The 18,706-nt window shown below is 40.1% G+C and overlaps 1 protein-coding gene across 3 annotated transcripts in view; it reads right to left on the reverse strand.

Annotated features, from left to right (window-relative positions):
* The window catches only part of nvl (nuclear VCP like), a 25,130-nt gene extending 8,316 nt beyond the window's left edge, over positions 1 to 16,814 (reverse strand). Inside the window, exons 1-19 of one of the 3 annotated variants that reach the window (XM_050071121.1) lie at positions 16,682 to 16,814; positions 14,940 to 15,014; positions 14,327 to 14,397; positions 13,538 to 13,590; positions 12,482 to 12,572; positions 12,279 to 12,345; positions 10,300 to 10,545; positions 9,890 to 9,995; positions 9,538 to 9,614; positions 9,224 to 9,358; positions 8,635 to 8,736; positions 7,663 to 7,780; positions 6,164 to 6,308; positions 5,448 to 5,748; positions 4,647 to 4,865; positions 3,696 to 3,800; positions 3,005 to 3,067; positions 2,572 to 2,691; positions 587 to 686 (exon numbers count right to left, since the gene is read on the reverse strand). In XM_050071121.1, the coding sequence (XP_049927078.1) occupies positions 587 to 686; positions 2,572 to 2,691; positions 3,005 to 3,067; positions 3,696 to 3,800; positions 4,647 to 4,865; positions 5,448 to 5,748; positions 6,164 to 6,308; positions 7,663 to 7,780; positions 8,635 to 8,736; positions 9,224 to 9,358; positions 9,538 to 9,614; positions 9,890 to 9,995; positions 10,300 to 10,545; positions 12,279 to 12,345; positions 12,482 to 12,572; positions 13,538 to 13,590; positions 14,327 to 14,397; positions 14,940 to 14,996 (2,176 nt within the window). In that variant the 5' untranslated portion in view covers positions 14,997 to 15,014; positions 16,682 to 16,814. Of the gene's footprint in view, positions 1 to 586; positions 687 to 2,571; positions 2,692 to 3,004; positions 3,068 to 3,695; positions 3,801 to 4,646; positions 4,869 to 5,447; positions 5,749 to 6,163; positions 6,309 to 7,662; positions 7,781 to 8,634; positions 8,737 to 9,223; positions 9,359 to 9,537; positions 9,615 to 9,889; positions 9,996 to 10,299; positions 10,546 to 12,278; positions 12,346 to 12,481; positions 12,573 to 13,537; positions 13,591 to 14,326; positions 14,398 to 14,939; positions 15,015 to 16,681 lie in introns of all 3 variants that reach the window. The other 2 variants (XM_050071120.1, XM_050071118.1) reach the window with 2 other exon arrangements.
* Between the last annotated feature and the right edge of the window lie 1,892 nt (positions 16,815 to 18,706).

Genomic DNA, 18,706 nt, shown 5'->3' on the forward strand with positions numbered 1-18,706 from the left:
GATGCCTGCACTTGAGAATCTGGACATCAGTACTGACGAGACTGCTGCTCTTCAGAGATCACCGATCACCCTGAGTGCGCGCACACGTGAACGCGGAGCACAGAGAAGCAGGCAGAGCTACAGGCTACAGTGAGGCTAAAAACAGAGTTCATATGACGTTTTTCCAAACAACTTTTTATGTCGGGGCTGCAGCACACTTGGATCACTACGGATGAGCAGTATGGAGGTACTTTGTGGATTCAATTTTGTGTTCTTGGACGTTAGTCTGGGGCGCCGTTTACCATTAGGTATGCTAGCCGCTCCCCCCGCCGATCTCCGCAAGGGATGTGAGGACTCTAAAACTTCACCAGGGCCTCCGTCGGCATATGGGTGAGTAGATAATGGCTGAATTTTCTTTTTTGGGCGCACTATCCCTTTAAGTGCAGTATTTGAGTAAATGTACTTAGTGACGTTCTACCACTAGTGAAAATTGCCCTAAAAATGCATTTCTTCCAGCTGTCCTTTCTTTCTAATGAACAGAGAAGCTGGGACCATCTGAGCTTGGTTTAGTCTGCAGCTCTGACTGGATCTGGATTTGGATGTGTACCTGGTCTGTTGGTTGCAGCCATGATGAAGACCTGCCGCCGTGTCTCTAAGCCGTCCATCTCTGTGAGCAGCTGGTTGACCACCCGCACACTGGCTCCTGACTGAACACACACAAACACTGCTCATACACATACGTTACCAGATCACACAAAAAAAAACAAGCTGTCAAGAGGAGTAACACAGTAAATCACATGTAGAAATCAATGAGTGGGTTGTTCTCATAGCTTGACATGGCACCAGTCTCAAGTCTGCAGTTTTGGCACTTCTGGTCCAAGTTTTTAGAAAAATGTATTAACATTAATCTGCTGTCTGTTGTTCATATTGTAGCAGTATGAGAAAAGTTTCAGAGTATAGAATTGTAAACCTGAAGAATCCAGTCAAAGTTAAGCCAGAGATTTACACCCCAACAAAAATGCCCATTCAATATACAGCATGTATGTAATGCAGCATTTAAGACTCCTCATTCTTTGGTTTGAAGAACAAATGATAAATAAAAAACAAGAGATAAGTGGTGAAGATGATGACATTTGGTTTCGTGGTCACATTTCCACTGAGACTGTGTTTAACATTTTTTTTAAGAGCCTTTACTGTTTGGGGTTGTAACGATCATAAAACTCATGGTACGATATTATCATGATAAAAAGTCCACACTACGGTATTTATCATGATATTAAAAACAGAAAAAAAAGAGAAATATGATGACTTAAAAACTTCCATTATTAAATAAAAAAAATTCTTCTGGGTTTTCTCCATGTTCTATTTGGGTCTGAGCCTGTCTGTTTTTTTGACTGAGAGATGATTGCGCCATCTGCTGTTCAAACAAAAACAATATAATCAGGGCTTGACATTAAGCTTTTTAAAAAAAATAGTCAACAGGGATTCGGACAATTCTTATAAATTTTTAACGCACAAAACATACAATTAACATGCAACAACTACACAGCTGGGACAACTCCATCTTAAATGTCATTTTTACACCTGTTTTGCCTTGCACTGCCACACCGTCAGAAACACAGCCTCTGATTGGTCAACAGACTCAATCCAGGCATCATAGATGGCTAACAACACCAGTAACCGTTTCCAACACAGAAATATTGATAAATGATCATAGAACACATTCAGTGTGAATTAACAAAGTTTACCAAACAACAGCATAGTTCAGGGATGGATTACAAAGCTCTCAATGGGACACGATCGCACCAGAGCCCTCGTTGGAACAGCAGGATGGTTAAGATTAGCTTCTGGCCAAAAGTAAAGTAATTCTCTTCCTTGCATCGTGCCAGAGATAAATAGTAACGCTGTCATATACGATATTGTTGACCCCAAAGTAAACATTTGTAGTGTCCAGTATGTTAGATTTTTCTCATCTGTCCTGTTTAACACTTGGTGGTGAGACAGTCTGCCACATGCAGCTCAGCTGGAAAAGCTTCGCTTTAGCAATTCGGTATGCAGTTTATTTTCAGATAACGTTATGTTAGCCTTGCCCAATCAGACAAGTGCATGAGACATTCCACTTCCCCGAACACCGCATTTACTTGCCCCTGGCAAGCATTTATGTCAATCCCTGACAATTTTTAATAGGGAGATATTAGACCACAGTTATACTAGTGAAATAAAAATATAATATCGTGATTTTTGTCACAATCTGACAATAGTATAAGTAATTTTTTATTGCAATATTGCAAAATTTGATATATTGTCACATCCCTTGTGCACCTATGTGTTGTGATTGATTGTTAAGGGCATTACTTAACCTAAAACACCTGAATACATCATTTGCGATTACAAGTTGTTCAGAAAATAGCACTTTCCTTCTTATCAAGGTGGCTGTGCATCAACTCTCCACAAAGAAAAGGAAGGAAACTTAGTTACTTCCTGTAAACCCCACAGCTCCGCAGCTGCTGCTCCTGGTCAGAATCTGAATCTGATGTTTGGAACATAATACTCATGGATTCCCTCCTATGTCATGAAGTCCACCCCTCTCACCTCATGGCCTGAGCGGCGAGGACACAGAGCATCAACCTCATCAAAGAAGATGACACATGGAGCGGAGTTGCGTCCTCTCTGAAAGACTTGCCTGACAGCCCGCTCACTCTCTCCAACATACTGCACACACAAACACAAAGATTCATCAATAAATGCAACCAGATGATTTAGCATCAGCCCTCTTCACTCATGGTGTGGTGAATGAGGACAACAATCTTTTATAATATGTAGTGTGAGGATATGGAGAGAGCAACACAAACTGAGCAAATCATCAGGATGCTAGCAGAACAAACTGAATGAGCCTCTCAGAGATGTGGTTAAAGGTTAATAAGCAACAGTCTGTGGGCTGTATTATGATCCAACACCAAAACAATGCGACACTGCCCAGGCAGCCTCTGCGACATCAACATGTTCCTGCAGCTCAGTGACTCACCATGTTGAGCAGCTCTGGACCTTTGACAGAGATGAAGTTGAGGCCTGACTCATTGGCCACTGCCTGTCAGGAGACAACAAACAGTGAGACACAGTGAGACAATGACTAGCCTTGCTATGTCTGTAGAAACAAAATGTTTAAGAACACAGTACCAACATATGTAACCTGTGATGCATGAATGATACTTGATTTTGTGTCAAAATACTTCAGAGTTCTCATCAAAGAACTAACTGGTGCAGAAAGCTACATAAAAAATCTGCAGGGTAACTTTGGTATTTTCTAACTTAGACACAAAAACATGGGAAAATAGGGTCCAGGTTCACAACACAAAAATTACCCTTCAAGTCCTCTTTTCAACTCTCTGAGGAGTTTTATTAATCACAGTCAAATTTTCAGCCCTAGATCTGATCCTAAGATGACTGATAATGTATATACAGGCCTCAGCTATGTGAATAAAAAAACACACTCTAAAATAACAGAAATATCAATCAGCCATAAGAAATCAGACTAAACTCATCAGGTTCTATTTCGATTACAGATAATTTGGGAAATTTGCGAGAAGTTGACAGAAAAATTACAGAACACCAGATATCATTAAACATTTTCAATGGCACTAGAGGTGTTCAAAGATATCATAGTGCTGTGTTCCTCAGCTAATTATTAGGTATATTGTGGTGGTGCGGTAGGGAACCTTGGCCAGCAGAGTTTTTCCACATCCTGGAGGTCCAGCCAGCAGCACACCAGATGGGGCGCTGAGTCCCAGAGCCTTGAACTGCTCTGGAGAACGCACCGGAGCCTGAGGACACACACACATGCCACAGTCAGTACTTGCCAATGACTTGTATCCAATAATAGGTGGAGAAGGGGCCAGCTCACAGTTTGAGAGGTACGTCTAACATTTCCAGAGAGTGAATGTCTTGTACTGTATATTAAAAGGGACAATGTCCTCAGTCATGGAATAACTCAACAAGACAATCTACAGATACACTGACAAGCTTTACCACAAAAATCCTGCAAATGATCCTGAATAACATGAGCACACAAAGGAGAGTTCTCTTCCCCATACCTTGCCCTTGCAGGACCCAAAGGGGGGTCAGCTGAGTCTCATATATGACAGAATGGGTCATACCAGTTAACAAGTAGGGCTGTCGCATTCATTTCACTTGTTCATTGTTAAATCTGTACTCATTTGAAAGGTTAGAGTAAATGATTTTTTTAACTCCTCCAACACAGAATTTGACAGACTTGAACTAAATTACACCTACTTACTTTTATAATTGTGCAACAATTTTGTGGCCTGTGCAACTAAACTTTCAACCTCTGCTAACAAACAGCCCTGCTATTTATTTTGCATATTTTTTCATTTCCATGTTTTGCAGCTGTATATTTTCAAACAGGGGAGGAAACGCTTTTTCTGCATTTTATTTTTGATCATAGTCTGTTTTAATTTAAGTGCTTATGAAATGTCACATGTGGCTTTGACCTACAACTGAACATTTAGTCCTGTAATTAGAAAATAACAAGATATTTACTTTGTAATGCTATTCAGCCTAAAAATACTGAGATATGATTTTTGGTCTGTTCGGTTTGGGCCCTAGTCTGGATCATGGATGTTAAACCTGAAGAAGCCTGATGTGTTTACCAGTATGGCCATGGTGAGATCCTCTCTGATGTCCTGCAGGGCTCCCACGTCCTCCCACGTGACATCTGGCACGGTGGCGAAGCCCTCCCTCTTGGCTGAGGGCTGGACACTGGCTAGAGAGGCCTTGAAGTCTGACATGAGGATGGACAGGCCGGCCAGCTCTTCCTCTGACAGCTTCTCCGTGTTCTTCAGCAGTTGCAGCAGGTGCCACAGCTCCCCCTGCTGGATACAGAACACAGCTCATTAGAATAACACAGAGAAGCGGGAAATAAAACCCTGCTTATGTGAAGGCCTCACCCCAAAAATTAAAAACACAGAAGTGGCAATCGCTGTCACTCTCAAACTGATAGGCAGGTAGTGACACTACATTATTCATATTTTCTGATGGGATTAAAAGTTCACTAATGTTTGGAAAACAACAGAGCATCAAACCTACTTAATCATGTATGATCAATGATAGGTCCAACTCTTCAGTTCCACATGTGAATATTTCTGTAACTCATATGCAAAAGTCCTTATTTTGGGTATTTTTTCGTTTCAACAAAAAAAGATTAGATTTTTTTTTAAAACTCATTTTAACACAGATTTTACGTTCCCATCTTGGCAGACATCCAATAGTAGTTGTTTTTCCAGCTGCAAGATGACACTGTTGTTCACTACAGTTTATAGAAAATGAGTTTTTCTGAGATGAGGCTCAGAAGAACACACATCATGCTATGACAGAGCAAGTTGTCATTTGCCATCTTGTACACAGTCACATTGGGTAGAATTAGTGAGATGTATTGCTGGTGCTCCTCATACCTCCACGTGATTCTGCCCCGACTCTTCCTGAGGTTCTGGGTTTATATCTGTTGGCTGCTGCTCTCTGACCTCTCCCTCTGTCATAACAGTCTCAGTCTGAACACTGTTTGTTAACAGCTCTGTACTAGAGCTCTGGCTCTGTCCTCTTAATTCCAGCAGAACCCTGTTGACAGCACTCATGGCAGCTTCTCGGCACAGAGCCATGAGATCTGCGCCCACGTAGCCTGGGGTGAGCCGGGCCAGCTGCTGGTAGTCAAAGTCTTCCGGCAGCTTCAGCTTTCGACACAATGTCTTCAAGATCCTGACAAAGCACAAAGCATTCTGTTTTAAACTGTGACAGTATCAACAGATGTCAGAGACTGTGATCAGCTGGCAACTGCCTAAATCCTAACAACATGCAAATATCCTTGTGATTGCTTCAAAGAAGGAAGAATCTACTGCATGACTTGGGTGCAAATCAAGGAGATCAAAAGACAAAGTCATCCTACATAAAAATGAAATATTAGAAACTAGAAACGTTCCCTAGCTAGAAGAGCTAGACATCAAAGGTGGGAGGAAATCCATATATGGGATCCATATATGTAGCTATGACAATTTCAGCAAGTAAAGCCCAAAAGTACAACTAGTAGTATTTTTTAAAAATCATCTTTATCACGACTACAATATTTAACATCATCGTGAAGATTCTCATTCCTCTATAATCATGCATAGCTGACCTGAGACGAGCTGCTTCATCAGGGATACCCAGGCAGATTTCTCTGTCAAAGCGTCCCGCTCTGCGGAGGGCCGGGTCCAGGGAGTCCGGCCTGTTAGTGGCACCGATAACCAGGACCTGAGCCATCACTGTCAAACTGTTCAAATCTGTCAGGAGGCAAGCACCAGTTAAATGTCATTTCACATGTGGAAGTCCAGTAATGGATGCTCACATCGGGTATCTTTCTTCTGCTTTCTAAGTACTGACATCACTTCCTATATAAGCCAGGTGTCTGACTGATGGACATTGTAAACAAAACCAAAGCTGACATTCCTGCACTTTCCCATTAATAGTAGGGAGTCTTATTTATTTGGTTTATGTATAACCTGCAAACAAGTGGGCACTTACTGCAATAAACTAAACTGAGTGACATTTTTTTCTGGCATATGACATTTGTCTTGCATTTTTTAATAATTTCATGTCTCATGTAGATTGACAATTTGATCTTTTTTCCAAAACTGTAGACTGAACTCTTTCTTGCTAAGTAGCTTTAGTTAAAACAGATTTCTCCCTAAAATAGTTTTGCTGTAATTCAACTTCTTACATTGTGTGAAGTAATTTGTAGCTTGCAAAGCTATGCTTTTAAAGTAGCTTCCCAAACACTGTAATAATCAAAATGAAAAGTAAATTCAAGTACAGCAGGACAGGAACTTATGTGATTGTGACTGATTGTGATTGTGTGGAAGGGTCTCTGTCAGGTCACGTGTCACAATCAACTTTTCATCAACTTTATAAAGTTCATATCCATGCATACTGCACAACTCAACAGTAAGTAGTGCTCCACTTGGTCCATCAATAGGTCCTTTTTTGACTGGTTATTGCCTGGTGACAGTTACTCAACAGCTGAAACATCACCTTGACTTTATCATGACTAGTGTTGTCACGATACCAAAATCTTTGTTTCGGTACCAATACCAATATGAATTACGATACTTTTCGATACTCTTCGGTACTTTTCCTAAGGAAAAGTCCTTTTGGATACAAACCTTTAGAACAATAAATAGTAGGGGTGTAACGGTACCAAAAAAATCATGGTTCGGTAAGTACCTCGGTACGGACGTCACGGTTTGGTAACTCAAATGTTCCACCAAGTTTGTGTTGTCTCGTGTTGTCTCCCTTTGCGAGGCAGACTTTCTCTTGTCTTTTTTCACGTGTGCCAGCTGTGAATGTTGATACAGGTGTTGTCATACACACCACTTGCACAATCTGTGCTCCAATAGGAACAAGAAAGGCGTTTATGTGCATAAATGAGTAAAATAAATTAACTAAATTAATGAATTGAATCAGTTTCAAAGTACCGGTATTTTCCGAATGCAGTATAGTACCGTTTGGAATACTCTAGTACCGCGGTACTATTTTAGTACTGGTATACCGTGCAACACTAATCATGACTCTGCTTGTTTCAGTAAGTATGACATTTCCTTAGGCGAATCACATCACTCTGTAGGCAGAGTTTCCTACCGTCCATGCAGGTTAACAGCTGGGCTACAATCCTCCTCTCCATGTCTTTAGAAGCAACCTCTCTCTTGGGCGTGATGGCATCTATCTCATCTATGAACAGGATACACGGGGCAGAGCTCTGCAGGGGGAAAGAAAGAGATTAAGACATAGTATATATGTCATACATCTAAATTACCAGTTACACTGTGTCAGCAGTACGAGAGGAACATCACTTGGGCATATGGTCACATGTGCTTACTATTCTTCCTCCATATTGATTTTAAACTAAAATTAATGCTGTGAAACATGGATGCTTCACAGCCACTGCCCCCCAGCAGCACAGAAGATCGATACAAACAGCACAGCTTCAAGGTGGACATCCAAGATTAGCATCTGACCAAATGTCTTCCCCTTCTGTTCCTGAGATATGACATTAAATTATGGCCAGAAAAGTCTTTCGTGCAGAACATTATGATGCCACAGTGAAGTTAACCTTTGACCTTTTGGATATGAAATGTCATTAATTCATCATTTTATCCTATTAAATATTTGTGTGAAGCTTTGTCATAATTAGCACAGAATGAGTTATGGCCAAAAGCATATTTTGTAAGCTCACAGTGACTTTGACCTTTGACCACAAAATTCTAATCAGTTTATTCTTCAGTTGATGTTTAAATGTATGTTTGTGTCAAATTTAAAGAAATGTCCTTAAGGTGTTCCTGGGATATCGTCTTTACACGGATGAGACGGATGCAAGGTCACACTGATCTTGACCTTTGATCACCAAATCTAATCAGTTCATCGTTGAGTCCAAGTGGACTTTTGTGCCAAATTTGAAGAAATTCTCATGAGGTGTTCTTGAGATATCCTGTTCACAAGGATGGGACGGACAGACGGATAGACTGACAGACAGACTGACAGACAACCCAAAAACATAATGCCTCCAGCCAGGGCTATCTGAGGCGCAGAGGCATAAAAAAGACCATTACTAACCACAGCCAGGTCAAACAGCTCTCTGAGCTTCTGTTCAGACTCTCCAGACACTCCAGACACCAGCTCCGGCGCAGACACCTTCAGCATGGGCAGCTCCAGCTCCTGAAGGAAAAAAGAAAATAAATAAATAAATAAATCGCACCATTTTATTTCACAAGCACACAAACAACAGCTTAAAGAGCAGCAGTTTAAGTGTTTAATGCGTCGACCAAAACTACAAAGCTGTTTCAAGAAGACAAAACTCTTGCAACCAAAATCTGACTTTAAGCGATTAAGTCTCAGTTTAGTGAAGCACATAACACAAGTTAGGGAATTAATTTGACCTAATGCTAACTGCGTAGTACCCCAGCTCTTTATATTACAGATATACCACAACAATGTAATAAAACCAATAATAGCCAGCCAGTATGGCTCACAGACATGGAATATAGCCACATCCTGCAGTTTGAGGAGAAGATGTGTCTTCTTGATGAGCTCAATAAACTGGATATTTTGGATGTGTTGCAATCTGAGATCAAGGATTTGAAGGATATGAACATTCTTTGCAGACGCAGATGCTTCTTCAGCCCTGGTGTTGTTTAGTACTCACCCCGGCCACAGCCTGGGCCAGCAGGGTCTTTCCACAGCCAGGAGGTCCATGGAGGAGAAAGCCCCTTGGAGGAACCATTCCCAGTTGCTGGTACACCTCTGGGTGTCGCATGTGGATCAGTAGCTTACACACGTCCTGCAACAAAGTCAAATAAGTGCAAGTGAAAACTACCATACAAATGGATAATATAACAAACACTCGTCTATGTAAGACTGAAAAACGTCAGAGTTTGGTTACTGCAGCCAACCCCATTTTACGACAGATGAACATTTGGGACAACAGTAAAACAAAGCAGCAAATTTAGAGGTACTGACCGTCAACGTCTCTTCATTACCTCCTACATCTTCAAACTTAAGTGTGGGATACTGCAGCTCTAGTGACTTTGACTTTGCTGAAAAATCATTTATACAGAAAAAAAATATTTAGAATACAGCTGCCATCACAGTGGACTGAGGTATGTTATTAGTGTCTGTCATTTTTGCTAATGAATCGATGACACAATCATCAATTTGATAACCTTAATAAACATTACACAATAAACAAAATAACAAATAATCAATTATGAAAGTTACTGTAGATTGGAGCCCCACAGGCAATGACTGATGAGCTCAATATGAATTACCATTGTGGTGTTCAATACAAGGATAAGATTCTGACAGGTGGTACCTTTTTTATTCAGGGTGCGAGACTCTGTAGTTTCAGCAGAGCCCTTTGTCCTTTTCTTTGTCTTTTTGGGATATTTCTCAGGTTCCAGCATGGATACATCAGTCTGCTGGGGACACAAAGAAATATCAGTTTGCAGGGGATACTGGCCAAAATGTTTATTTATGTTGTGTTTTTATGCTAAACAAATATTGTTATTGGATTTTTTGTTTTTTAAATATCCGAATCAGCCACAAAAATCTATTATAGGTTGGGATCTAACAGGCAGTATTCCATCCTCACAGCTTACTCCCTTGTGACAAAACAACTCGCATCTGTTAAGACTTAGATGTGATTACCTACTTAGCTAAATGTCAGCATCTTAACTGTCCTGTGTCTTTTAGTACATAGACATGCCCTCCACTGGAACATACATTTGTTGCTGTATTCGTTGGCTCCTCTTCACACAGGTCGATGAAGATGTTGCTCTTCTCAGGGCCTCTGCCTCTATCAATGAACCAGCCTCCCGTGGAAACCAGTGTCCCTGCGCTGGGAGGGAGGCTGGCTGCGCTGGCAGGAATGCTGGCAGCAGACTGATCTCTCCTGGGTGACGACGTGTTGGAGTCAGGCTGTCCCTTCCGGTACAGAGATGTAAGAGAGCTGTTCATATGGTTGGTGGGCTGTGGATGGTAAAATGCAGCAACAATAAATGGTTAGATCTCACTACCAAGAGGGCTGTGCACATCACTTGAAGTAGCAGTCCAACATTTGGGAAATGTGCTTTTCTCATGGTGTATAAGTCGATAGTGTTCTTCTCTAGAGTGTTCTAAACCTGAGAAAACACACCACTAATTCTCTGCTTCATTGTTTCATAACTTAAAGGGGCTCTTTACAACTAGAAAGAACTGTGAATTTATTTAAAAGGCTCTTGAAATAGGCACTGAATGTGCTGTTCCTCCAAGGGTCAAACCCAAATATGATAGTTCACATTCATCATCCCCTGGACCCTGCCTGATATTACGTTTCCCACAGGGTTGTGTTAAATCCTATATGTCTGTTTGTTTTCCTGTTGGCAAGATATCTCAAAAATTTTCAGTTATATTTGGTGGAAAGTTGGACAGTGTACCGAGGAACAGGTAATTACTTTAAGGTGTGGTAAGGGCATCCATGCAGCTATTTATAAAGCACTTTAAAAAGCCTCTTAATACCACATTGAGAAGTTGTATTTCACCGACATCTTCAGGTTGAGATTTACAAGTTTGTTGCTCTGGTACACCTGTAACCACACTCAGTGTACTGGAACACCTTGGAGTGCACTTCTACATTACTGCAGCAAGGTAAGTTGTTAAAGGGTCAGTTTGGTTGTTCATAAACTTCGACCTTATTTTCCCACGTTTTTGTGTCTAAATGACTAATGGCAACAACAATTTTTGAAATCAGTTCAGTATTGAGTGAGAGCACTACAGACAGCAGCAGCAAAACAGGCTGCAATGTAATCTCTGTGGGCAACTGAGCACCATCAGTTTGAGTCCACTGAAAGTGCTTGTTTTGCTGAATGGCTGAGATTGATATTCTCAGTATATGTCAACATAATGGAAAGGATCCCTATGTAGATAGACCTTTTAGTAAGAGTGAGATCCTTTTGGTTTACCCAGAAACAGCCCTGGAGTCACCACTGCCAATTTCACCACACTCCATTTAAATAAACAGTAATTTAAACATATAAAGAGTCAGCATATTTTTAATTGAGTGAATTAAGGGCCTAATTATACCAAACCAGAGTTGGTGATTGTTGGAACAGTGTAAAGATGAACCAAGATGGAGTTTGTGAGTTTTACTTTATTTCAGTCCACTTTGAATGAAGTGTGTTTCATGATGATAAAATTACCATTTATTTAAATGGAGTCTGGTGGGTTTGGTGATTGTGATTTTGGGGCTGTTTCTGGTTAAACAAAAAAAAGATCTGAGTCTTATACAAAACGTTTTATCACCGTAGGGATCCTTTCCAGTAATCTGAGCCTGTCAGTCGCAAAAACCAGCTATTTTTAATGGACTAAAACTGACATGCCCTGAGCTACATGGTTAGCTACACTTGAATTTTGTCACAATTCATCCTAAAAGTTTTGATATTTACAGACATAATCACATTTCCCGTCAGCTTGATGGTCTATCATTGTGTGAATTTTAATGCACTCCTAGAAACAGATACAGATTCATTTTTTAAAAACATTATTATTATTTAAATCCCTCATTTAAAAAGGTCTTAGTATTAAATATGTGATTATGCTTAATTATCTACCAACATGGGTTGAGACAATTAATACAAGCTTCCCCAGTCAAATTTATATGACCAACACGCTTCAACTATATTCAGATTTTCATCAGATTTAAGCTTTAAAACATAATTTCTTACAGTGTTCTCCAGAATTTGGTCGTCACTGTCAGAAGACTCCTCTGAGTTGCTGCTGCTGCTGCCGTCACTGTGAACACACAGGAGTGTATGGCATTAGTTGTACATTTAAAAAGAGAGTACATCAGAGAGGACTGCTCAGAGCCCCCAAGGTTAAAGACAATCTTGCTGGTTGAAACCATCCAGTAAGCAGAGAGTGTGTTTACCCAGTGTCATTGTGGCTGTGCTTGGCCCTCTTAGCCAAGTGTTTGCTCTCTAGATCATTCAGCCCGGACTCCTTTGTGATTGCTTCATACACTGGGAAAAACAGACAGAAAAGACAAATCAGAACTCCTCACAGTTCATATTCCAAAGTTAAGCAAAGAGCCACTTAAGGGTGTGGTTTACAGTGGTATCAGAACAGCTAAAGGGCCTGACTAGATGACGAGACCCTCTGGTGTGTTTGGATTCAGTACCTGAGAGTGCTTGATTTTCTGAAAGTTCGCCACCACTAACTTAGTAACGCTTTGTTATGTCCTTCTCTGTGAGTTTTTTCCAAATGTTACTCCAATGAAATGTTATTGCTAGTGATAAACTCTGGATCTACAAACAAACACCAGAAGGGTGTACCATAAAGTGATATTAGTGGATTAGCAAGTTATGTTGTGCCTAAATCAGAATTTTCTGTGTCTTTAAAGTAGCTTTCTTTTAACCTGGTCAGATCGCCATGGAAACTCATGCAGCACGGCTAACCTGCCTAGACCAGGTTTGTTCCAAGTTTTGGCCTGAAATTGGCAAAAGTCAGTTTCTCTCATTCTCCTCCCTCGGACAGAGGCCGGACATGCTGTTTCATTTCCTCAGAGATACAGTTTGTATCAAAGACTATATGTTAATATTTATGATGAGCAGGATTGTGGTGCAGCTGCAGAATGAAATTGAGTTTTTTAAAAACGCTGTGTACAGTCTGAACGTATTTTAACAGAATTTCAGTGGCTGTTTTTAAATCTACAACATTTGTTAAAGTAGCTGAAATAAAGTCACTAAACACTGTCGGACCAAAGATTTAAATAGATTCTAAAATTTAAACACACATTTTTTTCCCCCTGTGATTACATGACAAACAATCCATCATAATGACTAAAACAAAGTCACAGCAATCACCTCTGTCCTGTCTGCCCTTATATTAGAAGGAACTCCAGTGGGAATTTACAGTTTAAAATAATTACCCTGAACACATGCAAGCCAAACGACTGTCACAGTGGAATATGGCATCCCTCTCTTACCTCTCTCCACCTGTATCCTGAAAGCTGTCTTGTTTCTCCTGCCATACTCCATTCTAAAGACACAATATAAATCAAATGTTATCATTTTTAATGTGCATAGATACACATCAATATACATTCATGTCCAGTTTGGTTCAAACAAATCCAACAGCTCTGCAATAACTCCTGCCATCATGGATATGTTACATTTGCTTGTTATTATGTAGGGGATAAGTTGAAACTTTACGTTTAAGCAATGCTGTGGTTAACATGTGGTTAGGTGTAGGCACAAAAACTTCTTGGTTATGATAGGGAAAAGATCATAGTTTGGCTTAAAATATTTGGTTTTAAAGGCACAGTCCCTGCTGGAGAAGCAGTGATCTCTCTGTAAAAAACAACTGCCTTTCATGGTGCAAACCCAGCTGGAAAAACAGCGACAGGTTACTACAAAACAACCACATTGGAAGCCTAAAAAGCCGCTGGAGTCAGTCATTTTGTTGTTTGTTGGCCTTGACCTGTGGTCTGCAGCTTGGCAGGTGCTATACCCAGGTGAGAAATTCAGCTCATATTCTACGTCACGGAAGCTTGTTGTAGTTTGCAGAAATATACAATACCAACATTTTTACTAGGCTGCTTCTATACAATTTAATATAATTTTTCATAAACAAAGTGTCCATTATCCAATTTATAAATGATTTCCTGACTGCAGCAGTCAGTGTAGGACAGACCAAAGTAAAGTTAAGCAGAGTCACCACATTTGCTTGGGTCAGAGCCAGAGCAAATCACTGTTTTGACTTCTGATGCACTTACCTGTACTGTTTTTGAAGTTCAAGGGCCATGGCTGACAGGTCCACATACTGACTGGTGCAGGTTGACAAATACTGAAAACAGAGTTCAATGTAAAACACAGACCCAGTCTTTGATTGCATGTCATTTTAACAGGAAAAGTAACGTGGAGACAGCATGAAATTCATGCAAGGAGACGAGCAGACTCGGTCTCCCTCATGATGTCCTCTGATGGCAGGATGGTTACCATACTGTCCTGTAATTTAAGACATATATCTCTGTCTGCTGTTCAGTTACTTTTTCAAATAAACACTGCATATATCCATGCTATTATTGCTTATTACTGATTTTATTTGAAAGGTAACACGTCACATTTTTCATGTCTTGATTGGCACTTTTTTAAAATTTTGTGGGGAGTGGGCTCAAAAAATTGTTGTTTCAGTGTTTGTTTGTGTGTGCGTGTGCGTGTGTGTGTGTGTGTGTGGGGGGGGGGGGGGTGCAATACAGTACAGGAGAAACTGCTTATCTGTTTTACTGAATTGTGAGAATATACAAACCTTTATATTTATCCTTATTTGTTAAATTAATACCACCATATAACACACAGCCCCATGAGAATGAGGATATGGATTTGTACCTGCTCCACTCTCTGTCTGAGCCGACCGTCCACATAGCCACCACCTCTGTTCTTCATGTCTGTGCTTCTCTGAGCCTGCAGCAGGACAGAAACATTCAGAGGGAGACTAAAATGAGAAATGTACAAAAATCACAACATGAATTCTATACCTGTTGGACTGTAAAAGACCTGCAGAAAGATTTATCAGACTCTGGAGTGGTGGTGCACTGTTCTACCCTCACAGACCAGGGGTGCCCAAACTTTTGCATGCAACTTTAACTTACAACCCATTTTCTTTTATGCAACCAAATACAACTGCACAACAGCTTAATGGTGAGATAAAAGCAAGGCAGTTGCTTTAATCACATCATTACCAACTCTTCTATACAGCATAACCAACTCTCAGTGACAAAAATATTGTCATATATAATATAAAAGATGAATACATTAAATTAGATTTAAAAATGTGGCCATTAACACATCACAAATTCAAATCTAAGACTTTTTTTTATAGCTTTTAGGATCAAATATTTATGAAATTGAACTTCAGACTTTAAATGGACCTGTGACACCCTGCAAAGGTTTCCACACAATCACTGTGAGCTTGGAAAAAGCTGGTCAATGAATCTTGAGTTGAAAATATCTATGATCACATATGTGTCACAACGGTCAACAGTGAGCCCCGGGTTCAAACCCATAGACAGAAGCTGTGGTCAATGAGCTGTCACACATTTCTGTCACGTGTTGAGAAAAAAGTGGCAGGTTGTTTGTTGGCCTGTCACTAACACTGAACACTTACCTGTGCTTTCAAATCAAATTTGTTCACCACGCAGCCCTAGTTATAGTCTTCTTATGCTAGCAGTTGAGACAAATATGAGGTGGCTGTATCACTGGGTAGATGGGTAGGTTATAGAGGAGGGCACAGGTAGGTTACACTCTTCTGTATATTCCAATGGCTTTTTGACTGACTAGAATAAGAGGTAGGTATACCCTTTATACCTTCATATGCCCTCCAATACATCACTGGAATATTTGTGAACCTGGGCTACTGTCTCTCAAAGCCAGAACAGAGAAGTAGGTTTCAAACTTGTGATGTCAAAGGGTATAACATCTGAGGCTGCTGCATAGACAATGAATGGGAGACTGATTAAATACACACAAAGAATGTTTGTCTTCTTTGTTATACCCAAAAGAGCTTTACTCTATCGTAGTGATCTCAGTACTGACACAGAATGTCCCCATATGCTCAGAGCACTCCCCTGGCTGCCCTCAGTGTCATCTAGAACATCTTTCAACATTCATTGTCTGTGGAGCAGCTCCAGACTTGATACCCCGTGACATCACAAATTTCAGTTTTAGCACTCTGGCTTTTGGATTTGGGAGAGTTATTCATTTTTATCAATATTTTTGGACGGTCTTCAGACTAAAGGAATGACATGTATTTATTTTGAAAATTGGCGTAGTTCCCCTTTAATACTCGTGTTACAGAATCATTTTGGGACCACTTGTGGTGTGTTTGCATTTATTGCCAACAGTACGTTAGCTGCGGCTACATGAGGAATATTATTAGCAAGAAAACAAAATGTCACGAGTGTATCGGTAGGACACACTACACCTAATGTTCTTATTAGAAATGACGAACCGTTAGTAAGTTAGTAGACATGTACAGGCACATTTCCCAGTGGCTGAGTGGAAACACACACATTCACAGCAGTTTAAATCAAACAAACCGGCCACATTTAACGTGACATGTCACTACTTACCTCAACAAAAACACCACCTCATAGCCCAATGTTGCCAATTCTTCTTTGAATGTGACAGTAACCTGTGTTTACAGTCTGCCAGCGTGCGGACTGACCCCGGAAACGAACATGTGTGCATCCTGTCCTCTTCTTCTTCGAGGTGTAACAGCAGCTTGCTTCCTTAGACACGCATTACTGCCATCTTCTGGTGACAGTTACTTCCTACAGTGCCCGCTGTGTCATCAAGCCTCGCTTCAGGAAGCTGACTAAACTCCCGCCCTGTACACACATTCATCTGTTTTATCTCTTACACTGTGTCTTTTCTTTCTGACACATATTTCCTGAAACTAACAAGCTCCGATGTCTGGTACCTGACAATATTCACAAAGACTGACTTTCTGGATGCCTCCATATAATTTAAAGTGTGCTATTCAGATTACTGTGTCCTATTCTAGTCATTATAATGTCTTTTCTATTTCCTCCCGTACTTCTCACAAAACCAGCTCTATTTTGGACAGATAAATGTCACCCCCTTATCTCTTGATCCCAGGACTGTGCTACCCTTTATTGATTTATTCCACACTATGCCCATTCCTTATAATTTTAAAGTTGAAAATAGATATGTTTTCTTTTTATGAGCTTATTTGGCCAGCCGGTCCACTCTCTCATCACCCAGAATGCCCATATGAGCAGGAACCCAAATGAATGTGACCTTAGTGCCTTGTTTTATTACTCTTTAGTGTATCTGCTATTACACTGCTTAAAAAAAATAAGGAAACAATCACACATCAGATCCTGATGAACGAATTATACAAGTTGAAAATCTTTACAGATGTACAGGGTATGACTTGCTGAGAACAAAATGCTGCAAAAATAAGGCCAGGACAATCATAAAAGATTTATTTATTACTACTATATTGAAGGAACTGACAACAACACATTTTACTAAAATCACATTTATGATTTCATGTAACAAATGAATCAAACTGAATTATGCTGATTTTGGTGTTCTCTCCCTTTCCAGCAGGCCTGTGTGGTTGGATGACTCTCCATGACCTCCTGTGTTCATCCAGTAGTTGTTTAGGAGCTGTTTTCTGTATAAACACACTGTGGCATGTCTCCTGTCTCAACTTGCAGGGCACACACAGGTGAAGATCTTCCTGTTCCCAGTCTAAGAGCTCAGACCTGGATCACATTTTATCCTCCACATACAGTTTTTGCTGCAGATTCATGAATTACACTTCCATAATCTAACCCAGTGGTTCAAAACTTTTTCCCCTTTTCTATCATAAAATGAATATATCACTAAGTCGACCACTGACTTAGTGATATATTTTTAATGGATATTTCATATCATATTCAGCACTTAACAATAACACCACAGAGCTGTACTATTGACCCAAACAGTGAATGCAGTTTGTGTAAAATGAACAACTTGTATGAATTTTAAGCAGATTATTTTCTGTGCTTATTTCATCAGAGATAAGGTTCCCTGTTATTTGTAGAAACTTTTTATATGATACTCTATGATTAAAAGGCTTCTTTTTTTTAATTCAGTGTTTTCTTCCCTTCTTATACAAACACACACACATATATATATATATATATATATATATGTATGTATAATGGTAGAGAACAACAGGGCTAAGACCCTGTGGGACTTGAAGTTCCAGACTGACAAGCAGCTGCTAGCTAACCAACCAGATATAGTGGTGGTTGACAAAGGACAGAAGAGGGCGGTTGTAGTACATGTGGCAATGCCAGCAGACAGTAACATAAGGAAGAAAGAGCATTGGGTCTGGGAGCAGCGGTGGTGGCCTCCATCAGTCAGCCTCCTCAGAGACTTGATATTGGACATCCACATACATATTACCCAGCAGTCATCATTACATATTTGTATATGACAGAAACTACCATAGAAAATAAAAAATAATTAGTTTATCATATAGTTTTTATAGTTAAATCATTGTTTTTTTAATAGTTTATGTATAATAAGCATATCATTTTGTTACAGATTGATATTATTGTAAAAAAAAACAGAAACCA

The sequence above is a fragment of the Epinephelus moara genome, chromosome 19 (genome assembly GCF_006386435.1).
Source record: "Epinephelus moara isolate mb chromosome 19, YSFRI_EMoa_1.0, whole genome shotgun sequence".
Classification (NCBI taxonomy): Eukaryota; Metazoa; Chordata; class Actinopteri; order Perciformes; family Serranidae; genus Epinephelus; species Epinephelus moara.